The sequence below is a fragment of the Oncorhynchus kisutch genome, linkage group LG23 (genome assembly GCF_002021735.2).
Source record: "Oncorhynchus kisutch isolate 150728-3 linkage group LG23, Okis_V2, whole genome shotgun sequence".
Classification (NCBI taxonomy): domain Eukaryota; kingdom Metazoa; phylum Chordata; class Actinopteri; order Salmoniformes; family Salmonidae; genus Oncorhynchus; species Oncorhynchus kisutch.
The window spans coordinates 9,125,754-9,150,053 of NC_034196.2; the positions used below are offsets into that span (position 1 = coordinate 9,125,754).

The 24,300-nt window shown below is 44.3% G+C and overlaps 2 protein-coding genes across 5 annotated transcripts in view; one reads left to right on the forward strand and one right to left on the reverse strand.

Annotated features, from left to right (window-relative positions):
* clip1b (CAP-GLY domain containing linker protein 1b) overlaps nucleotides 1–14,746 on the forward strand; it is a 38,743-nt gene extending 23,997 nt beyond the window's left edge. For all 3 annotated transcript variants that reach the window (XM_020470172.2, XM_020470174.2, XM_031802957.1), the window contains 6 exons: nucleotides 589–695; nucleotides 3,629–3,685; nucleotides 11,148–11,235; nucleotides 11,387–11,605; nucleotides 11,781–11,893; nucleotides 12,028–14,746. In XM_020470172.2, the coding sequence (XP_020325761.1) occupies nucleotides 589–695; nucleotides 3,629–3,685; nucleotides 11,148–11,235; nucleotides 11,387–11,605; nucleotides 11,781–11,893; nucleotides 12,028–12,262 (819 nt within the window). In that variant the 3' untranslated portion in view covers nucleotides 12,263–14,746. The remainder of the gene's footprint in view (nucleotides 1–588; nucleotides 696–3,628; nucleotides 3,686–11,147; nucleotides 11,236–11,386; nucleotides 11,606–11,780; nucleotides 11,894–12,027) is intronic.
* Nucleotides 14,747–15,412: 666 nt separating this feature from the next.
* LOC109877941 (B-cell CLL/lymphoma 7 protein family member A-like) lies at nucleotides 15,413–24,003 on the reverse strand. Of its 2 annotated transcripts, none has more exons than XM_020470178.2 (6): nucleotides 23,757–24,003; nucleotides 20,411–20,495; nucleotides 20,124–20,220; nucleotides 18,769–18,918; nucleotides 17,950–18,080; nucleotides 15,413–17,520 (listed from the first exon to the last, which is right to left on the reverse strand). In XM_020470178.2, the coding sequence occupies exons 1-6, from the start codon at nucleotides 23,846–23,848 to the stop codon at nucleotides 17,452–17,454; spliced, it is 624 nt and encodes a 207-aa protein (XP_020325767.1). In that variant the 5' UTR covers nucleotides 23,849–24,003; the 3' UTR covers nucleotides 15,413–17,451. The 2 variants fall into 2 exon arrangements, with proteins under 2 accessions (XP_020325767.1, XP_020325766.1); XM_020470177.2 differs by having other exon boundaries at nucleotides 15,413–17,526.
* Nucleotides 24,004–24,300: the final 297 nt, after the last annotated feature.

Sequence of the window (24,300 nt, forward strand, 5' to 3'; positions counted from 1 at the left end):
GGAATAAAGAAACGAAATAATACTTAGTCATGGACATTGGAGCTAGAAGTAAGGAAACAGAGATATCTAGTTAGCTGCATGCATTCTACCGAAATGTGTCTTCCACATTTAACCCAACTCCTCTGAATCAGAGAGGTACGGGTGACTGCCTTAATCAACATCTGGGAGCAGTTGTTTTGGGGGTTAACTGCCTTGCTCAAGGGCAGAACGAACAATTTTTCCAGCTTGGGGATTCAAACCAGTGACCATTCGGTTACTGACCCAACCCTCTTAACTTCTAGGCTACCTGCCGCCCAGGCGAAGTGATTTAATCCCTCACACACTTATGTCTCTGTGCGTAGGTTTGGCAGACAGTTTATATGATGAGTAATGGTGTTGGTCTTTGTGCACCGAGGAAACGGCTGTTTCAGTGGAGCAGTGTAACACGGCAGTGTGTCTTCCTGTTAATGTTCGCGACTAAGACTGTTAGAGAGGCGTGAAGAAGAGACGGCTTTATCTGTTTACTGTTTACTGTGTGTCTAAGTCTCTCTCTTTTCTCTCTCTCTCGCTCCTTTCATCCTTCTTTTCCACCCGTGTATCATTTCCCAGCTCGAGGCGCTGAAACAGCAGAATTCCAAATTCCAGGAAGAACTCAGTCTCTCGCAGGAGCGGAGCAGCACGCAAAACCAGCGCATCGGAAATCTGTGCAAGGAAATGTGAGTGCGACCGAAGGTTATTATGCTTGCTCTTCGGGGGTGATCTAATCTGTGTGTGAATGGCTGAAACCAGCATATTGGAATGTTCAAGGAAATGTTCAAGGGAAAAGGGGAATTCCATGCTTGGACGTGAGTATGGCTGATGGTTGGTTCCTCAGCTGATACTGTGGTATTCAGCGTTCAAATTATGCATTGACTACAAGCTGACCCGCGAAATAGACAGTCGACCAACATGTCAGCTTCTTTGGATCCAGAAGACACAGGAGGATTGTATGCTCTGTGGCTCTGTGGTGTTTCAGCGTGCGCGTAAAGACCAGCACATCAGAAGCCTGTGCAGGGAAACGTGAGAGAGGCTCATATCAAAGTCTTACTCAAATAAGACATAGACTTATATATATAACTCGCTCAAGCCGCTTAGTCAGAGAGAGAGGGAGAGAGAGAGAGGGGTACAGTTCACTCTTAAAGCCAGTTTGTGACACCTGTGTGGGATCATGATATGCAAAGTGTAGTCTTCTGGTATTAGAATGGTTGTTGATGTATCCCTAAAAGCCAGTAGCCAGTGATGATGAAATATGTCCCTCATATTAGACAGCAGTATGCTAAGTACAGCTGCAGTATGTCGGGAGAAAGACTGGGCTCCTCTCTTTGTTATGGTGAGCGTCATGCATGACCTAGGGTTCTATTTATAGGTCTGTGTGTGTGTGTGTGTGCATGAGTGGACGTGTGTGTGTACATGTGCGTGTGCATGCCTTCATGTTTAACTTGTGTGTGTTGTGACCCCCCCCGTGTGAGTCATCAAAGCATCGGTCTCTGACGTCGGATTGACGTGACAGGCTGAATGACAGCAACTACTTTATTATTCACTTTGTCCTGATTTCACTATTCTCTCCTCTTCTTCACTCCATCCTTTTAGACACAAGCGTTCCTCTTTCCTTCCGTCCATCAGAGACTAGGGAGTGTTACATAATCACAGCCTCTTCTCCTCGAACCGCTTGCCTCCAACATGGCCACTCCATGGGTCTCATAACCTCCATGACGTGTGCATTCGCGCGTGTCTGCAAGAGCGAGTATGCTGGCGTGTTTGTGTGTGTGTGTGTGTGTGAGAGTGTGAGTGGGAGCAGCTTTGTGCTGCCGGAGACATCTCGTCTGGGAGAACAGCTGCATCCGACCCAGTCAGTTCTCTGATCTCTTTGTATGTGTTTTGGCTAGATTGGTCTGTATTATATAGTCTATGGTTATTTTATTGTATACTCTCTAAGGAGTAGAGTGCCTTTTCACTTCTCCCAGGTTACAACCTTTGGGAGTGTGTGTGTGCACGTGTTAAATATCAGCCTCTCATATCACGCTTGATATTTGGCAGTCTGGGCCACGTACATAGGCTTACGGTATGTGACCTTCAGATTGCAGGCCTGCAAGAGTATAGCAAAAACAACTGGCTAGGTACTGCTCTGTTTCAGCTGATATGGGCAGCCTAGCTGTGTGGATGAGAAGGTACTGCTCTGTTTCAGCTGATATGGGCAGCCTAGCTGTGTGGAGGAGAAGGCACTGCCCTGTTTCAGCTGATGTGGGCAGCATAGCTGTGTGGAGGAGAAGGTACTGCTCTGTTTCAGCTGATATGGGCAGCCTAGCTGTGTGGAGGAAAAGGTACTGCTCTGTTTCAGCTGATATGGGCAGCCTAGCTGTGTGGAGGTGTAGGTACTGCTCTGTTTTAGCCGATATGGGCAGCCTAGCTGTGTGGAGGTGAAGGTACTGCTCTGTTTCAGCTGATATGGGCAGCCTAGCTGTGTGGAGGTGTAGGTACTGCTCTGTTTTAGCCGATATGGGCAGCCTAGCTGTGTGGATGAGAAGGTACTGCTCTGTTTCAGCTGATATGGGCAGCCTAGCTGTGTGGAGGAGAAGGCACTGCCCTGTTTCAGCTGATGTGGGCAGCCTAGCTGTGTGGAGGAGAAGGTACTGCTCTGTTTCAGCTGATATGGGCAGCCTAGCTGTGTGGAGGAAAAGGTACTGCTCTGTTTCAGCTGATATGGGCAGCCTAGCTGTGTGGAGGTGTAGGTACTGCTCTGTTTTAGCCGATATGGGCAGCCTAGCTGTGTGGAGGTGAAGGTACTGCTCTGTTTCAGCTGATATGGGCAGCCTAGCTGTGTGGAGGAGAAGGTACTGCTCTGTTTCAGCTGATATGGGCAGCCTAGCTGTGTGGAGGAGAAGGTACTGCTCTGTTTCAGCTGATATGGGCAGCCTAGCTGTGTGGAGGAGAAGGTACTGCTCTGTTTCAGCTGATATGGGCAGCCTAGCTGTGTGGAGGAGAAGGTACTGCTCTGTTTCAGCTGATATGGGCAGCCTAGCTGTGTGGAGGAGAAGGTGCTTTTAGTTTCCTTAAGTGTCCTTGCATCAACAACCTTTGAAATATTTGAATCCTTTATGATGTGATGTTATTTCTGGATTCAAATCAAGTATTTTTAAATGTGTGTGTGTGTGTCTGTGACTGATGCTTTAGAGTGTGGTCAATGTGATTATGCCTCAGTTGGACACACAGAAGGTGATTTAGACTGGCCCATTTGCCACACATACTGAGAGTTGGACATGACCTTTACACTCATCACTACTTAGCCATGACAACCTTTACTTTATACCCATACCAACATCACAGCCAAGCAGCGATACTGTGTGCTATAAATGTATTTTTTATTTATGTATACATTTGTTATCATTGATGTTGAACACACATTCTGATTGTCCTTTATTAGAAAGTGCCTCTAGACATGAATCATGTTGATTGTTATTGAGTCTCACAAATGTTGACTGACACTGAAAAGCAACTCACCCTCGCCCTTCTCTCTTTCTCCCTCTCTCTCTCGCCCTTCTTCTTCTCTCGCTCTCCCTTCTCTTTCTCTCTCTCTCCCCTCTCTCTCTTGCTCTCCTTCCATCTCTCTCAGTGAGGAACTGAAGCTGAACAGTCATAAGTCTCAGTACCAGCAAGACATGAAAGACAGGTAAAACATTTATTACACATTCATTATAGTATTTATAACACATTTATTACACATTCATTATTGTATTTATAACACATTTATTACACATTCATTATAGTATTTATAACACATTTATTACACATTCATTATAGTATTTATAACAATTTATTACACATTCATTATAGTATTTATAACACAATTTATTATACATTCATTATAGTATTGATAACATTCATTATAGTATTTATAACACAATTTATTACACATTCATTATAGTATTTATAACACAATTTATTCGCTGCTGCCTTGGGAAGATAGCTGAGTGTAAACATATTGCACCATACATCTGCTGCCTTGGGAAGATAACTGAGTGTAAACATATTGCACCATGCATCTGCTGCCTTGGGAAGATAACTGAGTGTAAACATATTGCACCATGCATCTGCTGCCTTGGGAAGATAACTGAGTGTAAACATACTGCACCATGCATCTGCTGCCTTGGGAAGATAGCTGAGTGTAAACATATTGCACCATGCATCTGCTGCCTTGGGAAGATAACTGAGTGTAAACTTCTAGGAAGTGTTTTGGTGTTTCCAAACTTCTTCCAATTAAGAATGATGGCGGCCACTGTGTTCTTGGGGACCTTCAATGCTGCAGACATTTTTTGGGACCTTTCCCCAGATCGGTGCCTCGACACAATCCTGTCTTCGAGCTCTACTAACAATTTGTTCGACCTCATGGGTTGGTTTTTGCTCTGACATGCACCGTCAACTGTGGGACCTTATATAGACAGGTGTGTGCCTTTCCAAATCATGTCCAATCAATTGAATTTACCACAGGTAGACTCCAATCAAGTTGTAGAAACATCTCAAGGATGATCAATGGAAACAGGATGCACCTGAGCTCAATTTCGAGTCTCATAGAAAAGGGTCTGAATACTTATTTAAATAAGGTATTTCTGTTATTTCAAAACATAAAAAAAAAATCTGTTTTCGCTTTGTCATTATGGGGTATTGTGTGTAGATTGATTAAGAAAAAAACGATTTAATCTATTTTAGAACAGAACCATTGTCCTGCTGAAGCTGAAGCGCAGCTGGGTCATGCAGCAAGACAATGATCCAAAACACACAATCAAGTCTACATGAAAATGGCTAAAAAGCAACAAATTAGAAGTTTTGTAATGGCCTTGTAAGGACCGACACCGGAGACGAGAAGCAGGTACAGGGAGAGCAAGTCAGAAACAGCGTCAGCACACGGATACACAATGACAAACGACAATCACAGCAGCAGGGAACAGAGCTGGGGAACTGACAAATAGAATAATATTATAGGTAATAACAGGTGATTGAGTCCAATAATCGCTGATGTGTGTGACGGGGCAGGTGTGCGTAATGATGGTGGCAGGAGTGCGCAATGCTGGGGAGCCCGGCGCCCTCGAGCGCAGGCGTGACAGACCTAGTCAAAATCCGGACCTAATCCCAATTGAGATGTTGTGGCATAACTTGAAATGAGCCAATCATGCTTGGAAACCAACAAATGTTGCTGAGTTAAAGCAGAAATTCCTCCACAGCAATGTGAGAGACTGATCATCAACTACAGGAAGTGTTTGGTTGCAGTCATTGCAGCTAAAGGTGGCACATCCAGTTATAGAGTGTAAGTGGGCAATTCGTTTTTCACACAGGGGAATTGTGTGTTGCATAACTTTCTTAATTAAATAACTAAAATAAGTGTCCATTTGTTTTGTTATTTGTAAACTCAAGTTCCCTGTATCTAATATTAGGTTTTGGTTGAAGATCTGCTAACATTCAGTATCAAAAATTTGCAAAGAATAGGGAAAATCAGAAAGGGGGCAAATACTTTTTCACGGCACTGTACATCCCTTTACTAACACTAGTAATGAGAGGAGAGAGATGGAGGGAAGGAAGGAAAGGAATGTTGAAGGGGAGAGGAGATAGGAGAAGAAGTTGGGGTGGAGAAGAGAGGAGATGAAATGGGAGGAGACGAGAGGAGCAGAAGAGGTGGGAGGTTATTTAAACCAAGAGAAAGATGATGAAAGCCTGAGGAAGGTTATGTAGAGCAGGACTAATCAGTCAGGGGAGATCAGGGGATAACTACCTTTTCAGGTGAATGTTTCACAGTCAGGCAGTCAGAAAAGAGACGTTATTCAGCAGCACTAATCCCTAGAAAAGTAGGCTATATACAGTGCCTTGCGAAAGTATTCGGCCCCCTTGAACTTTGCGACCTTTTGCCACATTTCAGGCTTCAAACATAAAGATATAAAACTGTATTTTTTTGTGAAGAATCAACAACAAGTGGGACACAATCATGAAGTGGAACGACATTTATTGGATATTTCAAACTTTTTTAACAAATCAAAAACTTAAGAATTGGGTGTGCAAAATTATTCAGCCCCTTTACTTTCAGTGCAGCAAACTCTCTCCAGAAGTTCAGTGAGGATCTCTGAATGATCCAATGTTGACCTAAATGACTAATGATGATAAATACAATCCACCTGTGTGTAATCAAGTCTCCGTATAAATGCACCTGCACTGTGATAGTCTCAGAGGTCCGTTAAAAGCGCAGAGAGCCTCATGAAGAACAAGGAACACACCAGGCAGGTCCGAGATACTGTTGTGAAGAAGTTTAAAGCCGGATTTGGATACGAAAAGATTTCTCAAGCTTTAAACATCCCAAGGAGCACTGTGCAAGCGATAATATTGAAATGGAAGGAGTATCAGACCACTGCAAATCTACCAAGACCTGGCCGTCCCTCTAAACTTTCAGCTCATACAAGGAGAAGACTGATCAGAGATGCAGCCAAGAGGCCCATGATCACTCTGGATGAACTGCAGAGATCTACAGCTGAGGTGGGAGACTCTGTCCATAGGACAAAAATCAGTCGTATATTGCACAAATCTGGCCTTTATGGAAGAGTGGCAAGAAGAAAGCCATTTCTTAAAGATATCCATAAAAAGTGTCGTTTAAAGTTTGCCACAAGCCACCTGGGAGACACACCAAACATGTGGAAGAAGGTGCTCTGGTCAGATGAAACCAAAATTTAACTTTTTGGCAACAATGCAAAACGTTATGTTTGGCGCAAAAGCAACACAGCTCATCACCCTGAACACACCATCCCCACTGTCAAACATGGTGGTGGCAGCATCATGGTTTGGGCCTGCTTTTCTTCAGCAGGGACAGGGAAGATGGTTAAAATTGATGGGAACATGGATGGAGCCAAATACAGGACCATTCTGGAAGAAAACCTGATGGAGTCTGCAAAAGGTTGATGAAATCCGAGCAAGGGTAGCATTCCAGAGGGACATCAGAGACTGTAACGTTCTCTGCTTCACGGAAACATGGCTAACTGGAGAGACGCAATCCGAAGCGGTGCAGCCAGCGGGTTTCTCCACGCATCGCGCGGACAGAAACGAACATCTTTCTGGTAAGAAGAGGGGCGGGGGCGTATGCCTTATGGCCAACGTGACATGGTGTGATGAAAGAAACATACAGGAACTCAAATCCTTCTGTTCACCTGATTTAGAATTCCTGATTTAGAATTCACAATCAAATGTAGACCGCATTATCTACCAAGAGAATTCTCTTCGATTATAATCACAGCCGTATATATCCCCCCCCAAGCAGACACATCGATGGCTCTGAACGAACTTTATTTAACTCTCTGCAAACTGGAAACGATTTATCCGGAGGCTGCATTCATTGTAGCTGGGGATTTTAACAAGGCTAATCTGAAAACAAGACTCCCTAAATTTTATCAGCATATCGATTGCGCAACCAGGGGTGGAAAGACCCTGGATCATTGTTACTCTAACTTCCGCGACGCATATAAGGCCCAGCCCCGCCCCCCTTTCGGAAAAGCTGACCACGACTCCATTTTGTGATCCCTGCCTACAGACAGAAACTAAAACAAGAAGCTCCCACGCTGAGGTCTGTCCAACGCTGGTCCGACCAAGCTGACTCCACACTCCAAGACTGCTTCCATCACGCGGACTGGGAGATGTTTCGTATTGCATCAGCCAACAACATTGACGAATACGCTGATTCTGTGTGCGAGTTCATTAGAACGTGCGTTGAAGATGTCGTTCCCATAGCAACGATTAAAACATTCCCCAACCAGAAACCGTGGATTGATGGCAGCATTCGTGTGGAACTGAAGGCGCGAACCACTGCTTTTAGTCAGGGCAAGGTGTCTGGTAACATGACTGAATACAAACAGTGCAGCTATTCCCTCCGCAAGGCTATCAAACAAGCTAAGCGACAGTACAGAGACAAAGTAGAATCTCAATTCAACGGCTCAGACACAAGAGGCATGTGGCAGGGTCTACAGTCAATCACGGACTACAGGAAGAAACCCAGCCCAGTCACGGACCAGGATGTCTTGCTCCCAGGCAGACTAAACAACTTTTTTGCCCGCTTTGAGGACAATACAGTGCCACTGACACGGCCTGCAACGAAAACATGCGGTCTCTCCTTCACTGCAGCCGAAGTGAGTAAGACATTTAAACGTGTTAACCCTCGCAAGGCTGCAGGCCCAGACGGCATCCCCAGCCGCGCCATCAGAGCATGCGCAGACCAGCTGGCCGGTGTGTTTACGGACATATTCAACCAATCCCTATACCAGTCTGCTGTTCCCACATGCTTCAAGAGGGCCACCATTGTTCCTGTTCCCAAGAAAGCTAAGGTAACTGAGCTAAACGACTACCGCCCCGTAGCACTCACATCCGTCATCATGAAGTGCTTTGAGAGACTAGTCAAGGACCATATCACCTCCACCCTACCTGACACCCTTGACCCACTCCAATTTGCTTACCGCCCAAATAGGTCCACAGACGATGCAATCTCAACCACACTGCACACTGCCCTAACCCATCTGGACAAGAGGAATACCTATGTGAGAATGCTGTTCATCGACTACAGCTCGGCATTCAACACCATAGTACCCTCCAAGCTCGTCATCAAGCTCGAGACCCTGGGTCTCGACCCCGCCCTGTGCAACTGGGTACTGGACTTCCTGACGGGCCTCCCCCAGGTGGTGAGGGTAGGCAACAACATCTCCTCCCCGCTGATCCTCAACACTGGGGCCCCACAAGGGTGCGTTCTGAGCCCTCTCCTGTACTCCCTGTTCACCCACGACTGCGTGGCCACGCACGCCTCCAACTCAATCATCAAGTTTGCGGACGACACAACAGTGGTAGGCTTGATTACCAACAACGACGAGACGGCCTACAGGGAGGAGGTGAGGGCCCTCGGAGTGTGGTGTCAGGAAAATAACCTCACACTCAACGTCAACAAAACTAAGGAGATGATTGTGGACTTCAGGAAACAGCAGAGGGAACACCCCCCCATCCACATCGATGGAACAGTAGTGGAGAGGGTAGCAAGTTTTAAGTTCCTCGGCATACACATCACAGACAAACTGAATTGGTCCACTCACACAGACAGCATCGTGAGGAAGGCGCAGCAGCGCCTCTTCAACCTCAGGAGGCTGAAGAAATTTGGCGTGTCACCAAAAGCACTCACAAACTTCTACAGATGCACAATCGAGAGCATCCTGGCGGGCTGTATCACCGCCTGGTATGGCAACTGCACCGCCCTCAACCGTAAGGCTCTCCAGAGGGTAGTGAGGTCTGCACAACGCATCACCAGGGGCAAACTACCTGCCCTCCAGGACACCTACACCACCCGATGCTACAGGAAGGCCATAAAGATCATCAAGGACATCAACCACCCGAGCCACTGCCTGTTCACCCCGCTGTCATCCAGAAGGCGAGGTCAGTACAGGTGCATCAAAGCTGGGACCGAGAGACTGAAAAACAGCTTCTATCTCAAGGCCATCAGACTGTTAAACAGCCACCACTAACATTGAGTGGCTACTGCCAACACACTGTCAATGACACTGACTCTACTCCAGCCACTTTAATCATGGGAATTGATGGGAAATGATGTAAATATATCACTAGCCACTTTAAACAATGCTACCTTATATAATGTTACTTACCCTACATTATTCATCTCATATGCATACGTAGATACTGTACTCTATATCATCGACTGCATCCTTATGTAATACATGTATCACTAGCCACTTTAACTATGCCACTTGGTTTACATACTCATCTCATATGTATATACTGTACTCGATATCATCTACTGTATCTTGCCTATGCTGCTCTGTACCATCACTCATTCATATATCCTTATGTACATATTCTTTATCCCCTTACACTGTGTATAAGACAGTAGTTTTTTTTGGAATTGTTAGTTAGATTACTTGTTCGTTATTACTGCATTGTCGGAACTAGAAGCACAAGCATTTCGCTACACTCGCATTAACATCTGCTAACCATGTGTATGTGACAAATAAATTTGATTTGATTTGGATTTGATTTTAAAAAGACCTGAGACTGGGACGGAGATTTGTCTTCCAACAAGACAATGATCCAAAACATAAAGCAAAATCTACAATGGAATGGTTCAAAAATAAACATATCCAGGTGTTAGAATGGCCAAGTCAAAGTCCAGACCTGAATCCAATCGAGAATCTGTGGAAAGAACTGAAAACTGCTGTTCACAAATGCTCTCCATCCAACCTCACTGAGCTCGAGCTGTTTTGCAAGGAGGAATGGGAAAAAAATTCAGTCTCTCGATGTGCAAAACTGATAGAGACATACCCCAAGCGACTTACAGCTGTAATCGCAGCAAAAGGTGGCGCTACAAAGTATTAACTTAAGGGGGCTGAATAATTTTGCACGCCCAATTTTTCTGTTTTTGATTTGTTAAAAAAGTTTTAAATATCCAATAAATGTCGTTCCACTTCATGATTGTGTCCCACTTGTTGTTGATTCTTCACAAAAAAATACAGTTTTATATCTTTATGTTTGAAGCCTGAAATGTGGCAAAAGGTCGCAAAGTTCACGGGAAACCAAATACTTTCGCAAGGCACTGTATGTATACATTTATTTTGCAATGCATGCGACGTGAGCTGTGTGGTCAGCATGTGATTAAGGTTTTTGTTCCATGTGGATGTATTGGATCATGAGACCCAGGCAGGGTAATGCCATCAACCTTGGGGTTCCACAGACAGGTTACTCACTGTGTTCTGAATCCTGCTAATGCCTTTTCTTGTCAAGTTGGATTTCAACATCTGGATTTGTGATGTTCTTTCAAACTTTGGCCCTAAACTTCCCAATGTTGTTATTGAGAAAGAGCTAGCTTCACTAGTCTTTAGTGATCCTTGTTCCAACGCCTTGAGTATCACAACTATTGTGTGAAGTATTTGATTATTTATTGTAAATCAAAAGTTAAAAAAATTGCAGTCAGAGACCTTCATCAGGCAGAAGTTTCTCACTGTACCCAAAGAGAAATGTAGGCGTGCGCACACAGTACTGCACTGCTCCTGCCAGTCCCAGTGTGGGTCTGTGAGTTCTGTATTTAGCGGTTCTCTTCCTCTGTCCCCCCCCCCCAGGGAAACTCTATCCAACCAGGAGACAGGGGAGGAGAGAAACTTCCAGAAGACAGATAAGGACAAGGAGCTGGAGACTCTGAGGAATGAGGTAAACATTCACACACAACTCTAGCAGACTGTGGGCCTTTTGATGAAAAATTCAAGAAAACTTGCACTGGGTCCTATGCTTTTTCTCTGGGCTGCCATACAATGGCTGTATCTCTATATTCGTTGAAACCTGTCTCTCTGTCTCCCTCTAGATTGTGGTGCTGCGAGGTGAGAACGTCATGGCCAAGACGCTGCAGTCTGCCGTTGAGGCGCTGGAGAGAGACAAGGCCCAACTACAGGGATGTGTCACCAGCCTGGAGCAGAGGCTCATGGGACAGCAGGCCTCCGAGGGAGGGGACAGTGGAATGCCTTCCTCAGGTGATGCAGTTCTGGACCAGCTGAGAGAAGAGAAGGAGTTTGCAGAGGGACAGGTATGATTCGCAATTAGTATTCAAATTGCATCATTGGCTTGTCACTTATACAGTATATAATTTGCATAGATAGATATCTGCACTTCCACCATTGTCTCACAGTCCACCTCACTCTTTCTCATATAAACTTGACTGTGGTCGCTCTTCTCTCCCTCCATATATTTTCCTCCTTCAGATTAACTTCCTGAACAGTGTGATTGTGGACCTGCAGAGGAAGAACGAGGAGTTGAAGGTGAAGCTGAAGAAGATGGTTCTGGCTGAGTTCAATGGCAATGACGGCACTGACGGGTCAGTCTTATAACACATAACCTCTGAACCCAAACCTCAAACTTAGCCCTCACTTACATTTGTTAACAGGCCCAATATTTTGCATTTCCCTAATCACTCTCTCTCTTCCTCTCTCTCGGTCTCTCCCTCTCTAGTTTGGAAGAGTGTGGATCTAAGAAGGACAAGAAGGCTCCTCCTCGTCTGTTCTGTGATATCTGTGACTGTTTCGACCTCCATGACACCGAAGACTGTCCGACCCAGGCCCAGAGCCCTGACTCAGTGCCCCACTCTTCCTTCAAGGGCAAGCCAGCCGACCAGCGGCCGTACTGCGACATCTGTGAGGCCTTTGGTCACTCCACAGAGTCCTGCCAAGATGATCAGACCTTCTAGACTCGCTCTCATCCACAGTATCCCACCCCTGCCCTGCACAGACCGCCAAACACCGACCAGACTCCCTCTGGGTTTTTATATTGTATTTATGTATGTCACTCACTGTCATAGACCCCTTAGGTAACTCAAAATCCCCCGCTACCTAAGACTCTCCTATTACTTATACTACTTCCTCTCACAAACGTTTCTCTCCTCCCTCACCAACTCTCCTTTCCTCACTCTCCTCTCAAACTCTCCTCCCTCACCAACTCTCCTTTCCTCGCTCTCCTCTAACTCTCCTCCCTCACCAACTCTCCTTTCCTCGCTCTCCTCTCAAACTCTCCTCCCTCACCAACTCTCCTTTCCTCGCTCTCCTCTCAAACTCTCCTCCCTCACCAACTCTCCTTTCCTCGCTCTCCTCTCAAACTCTCCTCCCTCACCAACTCTCCTTTCCTCGCTCTCCTCTCAAACTCTCCTCCCTCACCAACTCTCCTTTCCTCGCTCTCCTCTCAAACTCTCCTCCCTCACCAACTCTCCTTTCCTCGCTCTCCTCTCAAACTCTCCTCCCTCACCAACTCTCCTTTCCTCGCTCTCCTCTCAAACTCTCCTCCCTCACCAACTCTCCTCCCTCACCAACTCTCCTTTCCTCGCTCTCCTCTCAAACTCTCCTCCCTCACCAACTTTCCTCCCTCACCAACTCTCCTCTCCTCTCTAACTCTCCTCCCTCACCAACTCTCCTTTGCTCATTCTCCTCCCTATAACTCTCCTCTAACTCTCCCCCCTCCCTCTCTCTAACTCTCCCCCACTCCCTCTCTCTAACTCTCACCCCTCCCTCTCTCCCCTCCCTCTCTAACTCTCCCCCTCCCTCTCTCCCCTCCCTCTCTCTAACTCTCCCCCCTCCCTCTCTCTCTCTCCTCCTCTCCCTAACTCTCCCCCTCCCTCTCTCTCCCCCTCCCTCTCCTCTAACTCTCCCCAACTCTCCCCCTTCCTCTCTCTAACTCTCCCCCCTCCCTCTCTCTAACTCTCCTCCCTCTCTAACTCTCCCCCCTCCCTCTCTCTAACTCCCTCTCCGACATGTAATATCCATGTTAGGAACTAAAGGAATTAGTCTTCTGTTATTAGTTCATAAAGGAATCATCTCCTGTTATTAGTTCATGAAGGAATAATCTCCTGTTAATAGTTCATAAAGGAATAATCTCCTGTTATTAGTTCATTCTTTTATTTTTTTTTGCATACAGCATGGGTTGGATTTTGACTTCAGTTCTCACAGGAAATAAACGTCCTATATGTAACCGGGCAAGAGGGAAGGCATTTGACGATGCAGACGTACGTGAAGGTGAAGGGCCTGGATGCACCAGAGTGGTTCACTGCTAATAGCACAATTAATGATGAATGTTTCTCCAACACATTCCTGTCTTTCACATGTCACGTTCCCAAGTCAGTGTGCTGTGTCCAGACCCTGACCTGTGTATTTATTTATTTAACCCTTATTTTACCAGGTGAGTTGACTGAAAACACGTTCTCATTTACAGTAACAACCTGGGGAATATAGTTACAGGGGGGAGGGGGGGTGACCCTATGGATGTCCCCTCCACAAAGGGAACAGGGTAATACCACAGGACACACAGTCTACCTGTACTACCAGGTTGTGTTCAGCAGGCACAAAATGATAGAGGACATTTTGGAACTAAGGAGGTATTTTGGGAAATTCTCCACAAAAAAACGCACATGTTGTTTTAATGCCTACTGAACATCAACCTGGTGCTTGTGGCGGGCGCTCATCCGAACTAAGGCAACCGAACGCCAGCCACTTAACTTGTTGTTGCACTACTCACTTTAAAACTCCCTCTTAGAATCCAGGACCCACTTAGAAACTGCCATGTTAAATGAAAAAACAAACTTGTTGATTTGATAAGAAATGTCGAGACAGAAAACAACTTAGTTACTGTCACCTTTTTATGTGCTGCCTGTGTATTTTATGTATTGTCTTTTTAAAAACGACCTGTCCTGTAATAGATATACGTGTACTAGAGCTATGTACTGAAGCACACAGTTTGGATCATATTGAATCGCCCGGTGTAACAAAGCTACGTATGATAGATCTATGTGACTAACCAATGACACCGGCCTTTGTAAATAACCATCAGAAGTTTTCTGAAAAACTAAATGTGCACAATGTGCCATGGAAACAAAAAGGATATTTTACGTGTATTTTATTTTTCTGCTCTGCACGTTGGACCGACTCCAGGGAACAAACGTAACGCAGTTGTAATGATGTTATTAACTCTATAAGCACATTGTGGACTGTTTACTAAGTGACGTGACTGTTTAGTGCACTGTTTTCTGTTTCAAATAGCGTTAAGGCATCGTCTATAAAGGCTTTATAAAGGGTTTGTTCAATCGGTAGACTGTTATAAACCCTTTACAGATGAGGACCCTACTGTAAAGCGGTACTGGTTTTCTATGTTGTGTACCAAAAAAAATACAATAAAAACAAATACTCTACCTGTAGAATGTTGATTTCCTCTTATCTGATGATGTAAGTCATAGTCCAAAAATCAGTAGAGTTGTGGGCTGGAACAAACAACCATATTGCTTACGCCGATCCAAGCCATCCTTTCAGATCTACACAGTGTGTTCAATGGGTAGTAGAGATGGTTTCTGGACAAGACTCCTCTCTGCTCAGCCCCACAAACAAATGCCCCCCCCCCCCCCCCCCCCCGCCTACGAACCACACCAGGCTGTTTCCATCTCACCGACCAATAAGTACAAGAACTGCTCATAATTAATTCATCCCCAGATACATTACCCTGACAGGACGAGGGGTACTGAAATAACACTCTCCATTTTTCATGAGTTCCCCTCAAATACAACAGAAGGAAAATAGTTTCACTGAAAAACAGGCCCCTAAAAGAGAAGGGGAAGTCTGTAGGGAAGTGTTTGAGTGCCAACTGAAAACCAGTTGCTACCTCAGATTGCCTTCCCTCTAAGTCTTATGTGCTTCTCATTGGAGTGCAACAAAGCATATGCATTAGAAAGATAAATGAGTAGGAAGAATTGGTTCTTTTGACATATAATTCAAACAGAAGAAAATGACCTATGTCGAAGAGTTCTTTAACCTAGAACTTGAGGTAATGCGTCTGAAATCAATGGGCAACAGGAATCACTGGGTAAAATAAATATTTTGGGGCTTTTTATTAATAAAACAAAACCATTGGACATGATCAAATCTGAGCACTAGCGATGGAATAAATAAGTCAAACCAAACCAACCTGTACAAGATCATTCTAAACTGAAACAATATGGTCCCAAGAAAACAAGCATCTGACATGTTCTCAGCTCTTTATACACACAGTTTATAAGAGTTAAACTAGAAGTATTAACCGGTTCAATCAGAATCAAGTGAAAGCTAAAAACTAGAAGCATTAACCGGTTCAATCAGAATCAAGTGAAAGCTAAAACATAAAAGATATCTAAAAAACGGAATGTTGTACATACTTCTCATGTCAATTACATAGCATCACTAGTACCAGCTCTGCTGGACTGTAAATGAGGTATATGCTAAAGCCGTCCTCTGTCTCCACTGAAATGTAATTTCATTTCTCTCTATTGAACTGATGTTTGGATGTGTGTATCCGCTGATAAACAGTCGGTCAGACAGGCTCACGCTCTTGAGATACCCATGTCTACATCATCTGCCATCTGAACTCATTGATTTCCGGGGGGGGGGGGGGGGGAATTGATTTGTTTGATTGATCAAGTCACCCGAACAAAAACATACATAAATAGGTTTGAGGCAGATTATAATTTTTTTTGTGTGTGTGGAGTTGACAGATTTGTGAGAATATGCGTTCCTTCCTCTATCCTGAAGTTAGGTTGCGACCCACAGAGAGCACCTTGAATGAGGATCTGAGCACCTTGAATGAGAATCTGAGCCACAGTTTGAATTACAAGACAATTACTGGACACTGAGGGGAGGTTATGAAAGGTGATACATGTAGTAGTACATTTAAACCACCGCGATGGCAATGAAGACTCATAGAAAAACGGTCATTGCTGTTGACCAAGTGGGAATTTAGCCCGGACACCCACATTGTTTCTGTCTAACTCCTCAACTCTTTTGTAGTCGTCATGCCTTTTGACAGGAAAGAAGCTGGGAAGAGAAACTGACTGACACCCAATGCTCGTGGGAAGCTGCTGACTCCCTCAAAGTCAATTCTTCTTTCGAGATATTTGCAGAATGCGGTTTTGTACAGTACATGTTGTCTTTCTAACAGTAACCAATGCGAAACAGAAACTGTTTATAGTTGAATGTAAATGCTGAATAAAATCATTAGCGTCAGCTCAATGTTAAAACCGTAAGGAAAATAAAAACATGGTACAATAAAAAAGTAGTTAAAAACAGTTTGACCTACCAAGTATGTTATACCACAATAATCAAAGCACACCCTTCGATAAAACCTACGTATGCTACAAGCATGTCCTCGCGAAAAAATAAATGTGACCAGAACCACTCTTGTTCTTCCTCTAGAAAAAAAGCAAAAAAAAGCCAAAATAACAAACTGACAGAAATCCACACCCAGCACAGCAGCAGTAAAACCATAGCGTACCGTTTTTGTGACATTATACCTTAACAGCGCATTGACCCTCCTGGGCTAAACAACAACCCCTAAACTAAACAACCTGGAAACTGTCCTAAACAAACACCGGAACAACCGAAGGTGAGTTAGGGCGAGGTTTGACGTGGCTCCTGGGTTAGAAGATGAGAGCTACAGATCTGGGATCAGTTTACCTTCCCTTGCATCCTAATTTTAACCATCAGGGGGGGGGGGGGACATAGAAACTAAACCTTAGATCACTGTCTAGGGGAATCTCCATCCTACTCTGTTAGCGTGTGGTCCCAGCGTAGAATGTGAAGTCCCATATTGTCAGTGGGTTTGTGTCACAGGTGCAGGTCAGTGTTTCTCTTCTGGGAAGAGCTGGGCTCACAGCTCCACCCCTGGCCATGGAGGGGATAACAGGCTGGTTCATAGAACTACTTGTGGCATTAATGGGGGAGTGAGTGTGGAAGAAGAGGAGGAGGGAAGGAAGAAGGCTTAGTGGAGGGAGACAAAGTCCTTTCTCCCTCTGCTCGGAGGAGTGTTAGGGGCTACGGGGGGAGGAAGAAAGGGAGGTGAGGAAGGAGATAGAGAAGAAAGGATGCAGCACGTCTATTTCTCCTCGTAGTCCTGAGATGGAGACTCCTGCATGCTCTTCTTACTGGGAGGAGCCTCTTCCGCCTGTTCCTGCCAGCCCAGAAACACAGTCAGATAAGGGCGTTTTAGCAAAAACAAGGCTGTACCAGCTTGTCTCTGCTGACATAATTTTTAAAACATTTTAGTCATTTAGCAGACGCTCTTTTCCAGAGCGACTTACAGGATCAATTAGGGTTAAGTGCCTTGCTTAAGGGCACATCGACAGTATTTTCACCTAGTCGGCTCAGGGACTCGAACCAGCGAGCTTTCGGTTGCTGGCCCAACACTCTTAACAGACAGGCTACCTGCCGCCCACAAACATACAAACAACTACAGCTGATGAAGTTATCGGTTCATCTATTTATTTAGAAATGTGGACGGGATAAAAATGTAATTAATAATCTGGAGGTCCTCAGGCCACTCGTCTTCTTCATGGAGGAAGAGTAGAATATACAGTATAGTAGAACAGAGTACCTGAGTGGCTTCGCGGCTGTCTGAGGTGTCCTTGTCTCCTGAGGTGTCCCTTTCTCCTGAGGACATCGGTCTGCTGTCTCTCTTGTCCCCCTGTCCTCTCTCTGAGCCCTCAGTGGACAGGTTGCTCTTCGCTGCACCACAAACACATTAACACACGACATGAATCACCTGGTAAACCCGTCAGATCTGTACTGTTGAGTGACTGCGTTTGACCATCAGTTACAAGACATTCTGCTACAAGACATTCTAATGTCTAATGGGATACTGGAAAGGAATTCTAAACCTATTGATGCCACTTATTGGTAATATGCAGTAGTTACAAATGTTCAGCAACCAAGGTATAACTGGGGAGGAGCATTACATGTAGAGAGAAAGGAGTAGAGAGAAAGAGAGAGGGGTAGAGCAAAAGAGAGAGGGGTAGAGCAAAAGAGAGAGGGGTAGAGAGAAAGAGAGAGGGGTAGAACGAGAGTTCTATTTTGCACCAGGCTGAGAGAGGTCCCTTGTTCGTAGGTGTGAAGATGGAGAGTTGGCAGTTGAAGCCCCGAGGGTCTGGTCACAGCTGAACTCTCTCTCTCTACATCCTTCTCTCTCCCCCTCTCAGCGTGATGAGTCCCTGAGTACTGCCCTGTGACTTCAGGCCTAACCAGCTAACCAAACAGGAATTGAATATACACTGTTCTTCTAAACCCTGCCATCAGCTTCACCCATCCAGTTGTATTAGAAGTGTCTAAGGAAAGGGCCACAATAGGAGGGGATTTCAGGGTTGGCAATTGTCCGTGATACGGTTGGTAGTGGTGGGTGTGTGTGCGCAAGTCTCACTCCTCTTGCTGCCAGGGCTCTGGTCGCTCTTGGCCTCACTGCTATCGCCGTTTGATACGGCAGAGGGTTCAGGGGCGGGGCTAGTGCTGCAGCTGGTTTCCTGTTTGACGGGGGAGGAGTCTGCGATGGAACTCTGGTTACTGTTGTCGTCTGAGAGAGAGAAGGAGAGAGAGATGGGCTTTTAATTTGGTTTAACTTTCAATTCCATTCTGGGTCCACAGACATATACACCAACCCACACACCGGGTGTTAAGTGTCCCACAGAGTTCAAAGCTGCAGAGCCACATGGTTTATTGTGAGATACAGCCGTGACTAAATATCAGCCAATGAAATGAGGTTTGTAATTAAGTGATAATGCCCAAGAAGCCGGTGCTTGGAGGATATATTGGCACGGGGGTAGTTAGGCCCGAAACGGCTGTCTAGCCGTGCCAATATATCATCCAAACACCGGCTTCTTGGGCATTATCACTTTAATACAATGGGTTACTGACATATTTTCATAAAAACATTAATTTGCTGAATATATTCACTCTATTTCATCCTTCCATGAGATATAGTCCCGACACAAATCTAAGGTTCCTACCCAAGCCGGCTGGTCGTTTGTTCTATTGGTTCGGTTGCCAGAGACGCGACCCAGTTGTTAAGTCTTTTTGTTGTTCTGCATCTATGGACGTTCTAAATGTTCCATTGCCATACTGGCTGGCAACATTTTTATACCTTGCTTGCTAGCTAGCCAGCCAACTACGGCTAACTCACGGTCACATCAAACAGTGCAGCTTGAACAGCAAAGTAGCTGCATTTGCCTTTGTTTAAGCTTTCTAGTGACATTTATTTGGATACATCCATAAGAATGAGCTAATGACACGCGATTTCACCTGGCATAGTGCTCTCTCATCAGGACACTGTTGTTCAGAGGAGCTAGCCAACAACACAGCTAACACAATCACTTCATAAGACTGACTGTCCTGTCTCATCCCGACATTCATTACTATGGGACAGCTAGAGATCGTATTTTAAATGTCGGAGAGACAGACAGCAAGATTCATACAAATCTCCGTGGTGAAAACCAAATGCTAGTCTAAAAGAAATGTGAGAATTTTCATAGTGGAGATCAAGTTTATAAATTGCTTGGCTGGGCTGATGAGACAATGGTTTGCGCAGTGAGATGGAACAGAGTAAATAGGCATTTTAATATCATAGATTTAGCTGGTGGTAACTTGTGGAATAGACACCAGCTGGAATGCCTTTGTAACCAATCGGCATCCAGGATTAGACCCACCCATTTTATAAATCTGTAATAATGGACCGTTCGTCAGAGTATGGCGGCTATGGACTCTGAATTGAGCATTACTCACCATGCATGTCCATCATCCCAGGAGAAGAGCTGTTCTCAGGTGTGGTCAATTCTGACCCATACTTCTCATCCTTCCCCTTCTTCTTCTTCTTACTCTTCTGCAAGACAACAGACGGGGGGGCAGAAATACTGGTTACATACAACACAGTGATGTGAGTTTGTGAAGTTTGAAGAGGTGCTTAGAGAATTCCTGTAAAAGACATATCTACTGAACTTCAATGCGGCTGACGTGTGTGTGTGTGTGTGTGTGTATGTTTGTGTGGGAGGGAGGGAGGAGGGGTTACATACATCATCTGCTGATTTGGGCTCAGTCACTGGAACCCACTTGAAGATCCTCAGGGATGTGTCTCCTACGGTCACCCATTTCTTCTCCCTGATAGACACACACAGGTTTAGAATTAATTGAATGGTTCACTTCAATTCACATTCAATGTTTCTTTAGTGATATCAACTGGACCAGTGGTACACGCAAAACACCATAAAGAAAAAAGTCAGGCAGAAACAAGAACACGGAGACAGTCACAGACGATAGTAATAAAAGTAAATACAATTTGATTGATTGATTAATAGAATAACGGTTCCCAGTGGTAATTTTAGCATGCAAATCTTGGTGGGTAAACAGCACATTAATTGCACTATACCACTGCTACACCTGGCTATCAACGGAGCCTTGTCTGGCAGCAAAACAGTTGATTTTGCTTCATTTACTGCCTTTAAAAAAAACATAGCTGATATGGCTGACTTGCTTAAACAAATGTGATTTCTACTGACAATTGAGATGTACAAACAAGCGGATAAGAGGCAATCCGTAATTTCGATTAAGACATTAATGAGTGAGTTAGGACGAACGTAGTCAACATAACTATTTGTTCAGCACTTTTGAAATGTACAGCGACAGAATTCAGAACATGAGTCTTTCTTTTTTTTCTCAGTGTTCTCCCTGTACACCAAGTAAGAACCGTAGGATAAATAAAGGGGGCGTATAAGCAGACAATGAAAGCTCTTACAATATTTGATGATTACATTTCTCAAAAACAGGTTATAGGCTACATGTGGACCACCAAGTCAGAACAGTGGGCAAAATTAAGAGGTGAAAATAGAACAAATTATTAGGGTGAGGCACATGGGCCACTAAAGGCTAACTTAAGTGATAATGCCCGAGAGGCCAGTGTTTGCTGGATATATTGGCATGGGTGTTGTTAGGCCCGAGACAAAGTATTACTTTCTTAGCTACAGTGTAGATATCTCCCTGGCATATTACATCATTTATGCAGCAGCGTACAAGACATGTTTGGACTCACCTTGTTGTGCTGTGCTCACTTGAACAGGAAGGTGGCACGGCAGTCCTTCCTGGGCAAATTTTTCATCAAACTTTGTCATCAAAGTCTGGCATTCTCTGGATTTATGGTGCTTTCAAGAGAACTGGGAACTCGAAGAAAAAAAAAAGGTTGAATCATGATGACATCAGTGATCTTCAGGTCGTAGCTCTAGAAAGAGGCCCGAGTTCCCGATTTACAATTCCGAGTTGGATGAAAGTTTAAAATGTATTTGACTAGTTTTAGCTAGTTTTTTCCGAGTTCCCAGTTGTCTTGAACTCACTAAAGTCAGATTTTGCAGTTCTGAGTTAACAGTTGTTTTGAGCGCAGCACAAATCATGCTTCTTTGACAGCAATGTTGAATGTTTATAATTTTAAACTAGGAAAAGAGACCCTTAATCTTAGACTTGGGACCACAGAGCCAATCCACTGAATAGCAGGCTAATGATTGATTTGCAATGCTTGCAGTTAGCCACTGATTCCTTCCAAACCACTCATTGTTGAATTTGCGAATTCCAACTTGTTGTGTAATGTTTATGTCCAATGGCCGATGAGCACCGATACATTTTATCTGTAATTTCTCTTCATTATTTCTCTTCATATGACAAGGATTAAATATGATTTGCCAGTAGATTGTCGACTTGATTCATGATGATGACTGCTAGCTAAGATTTTGAAAGTATGATGTTGACATGATCAGTCCAATCAAAGTTACTGTAGATATAACGTGATTTGACATCATTTTATCTGTGGCCAATGACATTGAGCCTTCTTGGCTGGGCACTTCTAATGTAACTCTATGGCTGCACCCAAGGGGCTAGAATTTTAGAGCTCTACCCTTAGACTTGGCGGTGACGTAGTGTCCCCATTAGTGACAGAACACTGAGCCAATCACGGCGTAATGCTCAATATTTTCTGCTGGCTTGCCCCAACATCACAGAAAGCACTGAGCTAGGCTGAAACACTTGAATTTTGGAGCTGCCTTAATCAAGAAAACAAAAAAAGAGACCATGTTTGTATGCGGCTTTATTAACTCAAAGAGATATATATATGACATTGCTTGCAAAATTATATGTGACAAGTATTAATGCCAAAAATTATGACTTTTTATTTTTTGCTATAAAATGTAGGGCTCAAAACTGTCTTGAATGACAGGTCGCAACTGATGGTTCCCATCCCTCCTAGTTAAAACAAATATGAGGCCTTTTTGCATAATAATAATAAAACAGTAATTTAATTTGTGCACCAGTATGTGGTTCGATACGAATGTGGGCCTATTACAATTGAAAGTCGAAATAATTTTGATTCAACAGGTACAGACACAATTGAAACGAATATGAAAACAAACTTTAGTAGGCTATTAGAATGTTTTAATTACGATACGAATGTGGGCCTATTACAATTGAAAGTCGAAATAATTTTGATTCAACAGGTACAGACACAATTGAAACGAATATGAAAACAAACTTTAGTAGGCTATTAGAATGTTTTAATTATTTCCATCTTGAAGGTTTCATGATTGTAATTTGCAAATAGCCTTCAATATGTCCCTATCGCTTTTTAACAGTGAGCTTTCAATTGTTTAGCAGATTTACTTAATAATGGAGACACTAGCGCAGAATCTAAATTTTTATTCAGAAAGATTCAATCTAATCCACTGTTGAAAATAAATGGTGCCTTGAAAGAAAGCAATTAAATTAACATTATTTTTAAATAAATAAAAAGGTAATCCAGTGGTATTGCTAAACTTTGAAAGTGTTATATTTGTAAAACCCTGACACTGACTCATTGCGTGTTCAGTCAAACATGAGTAGTCCCTCTCCCAGCCCTCACGCGCACTCTATTTGACAAAAAGGGCGACTCGAAGCGCTTAATTTAAAACTCCAGACGGTCTAAAAAGTACTCTGACTCTAGAGCGCACCAGTCGTAGCCTATAGTCCCGAAGTATATTTTTGAATGATTTGCGTCGTTCTGAAACAGTCGACTCTCTTCTCTCTCTCTGCTACTACAACGGCCAGGAAAAAGGAATGGCTTCATGTGACTGCAACGAAATGGCTTCTGGGTTCAACCCACATTAAACCTTGGTGGAAAATTCTCTAAAATCATTGGGATCTGGTTTGTAGACGATTAGAGATACGTAGTCGCGCACACCACGAGTGCGTCCTAGCGCACCTGAGTAGAGAATCTGTCCTAAATTCCCTTAAAATATCTGCCGTCTTTCAATTGCATTCTCGCTCGTTCTCTCCCCTCACCCCCACCCCCAACAAGCAAGGCTTTTCCTCATGTTAGGCAACGAGTGTTTTTTCCCTCTTTCTTACCATTTCCGTACTTTCTCAATCGCGGCCATAACCCGCTTGATGTCATCTTTCGCCCTGCTCCGGGTCTCCGCTCGGACCGACCTGCCCGACATTGCCGCGGTTGGAAGGCTAGAATGTTTTTAAAGCTCACCGGCAGTTCAGACACAATGCAAACGCTCAGTACAGAGCCAGCGCGCCTGCGCCGAGTGGAGAGGAGAGGCGCGAGTAGAGGCCGCAGCTGCAGAGAGTCGCTCTGTTTCCCCGCTGTGATCCACACAGGAGAACAAAGCGACCCAAACTCAACTGCGGAAAACTATGCCTAAAACTTATTTGCCGGAAAAAAATACTCTTGGTATAACAACAAAGTAAATCTCATGTTGTGGCAATATAGTCGGCAATATTGCCAGGTCGCAATTGTAAATGAGAACTTGTTCTCAACTTGCCTACCTGGTTAAATAAACGTGAAATAAAAAAATAGGTATATGCCGAAATGTACGTGTTTCTATGCATAGGCTAGATAATAAACGAGGTTACTTGAACCACACACAAAAGTCTTCCAGACTTA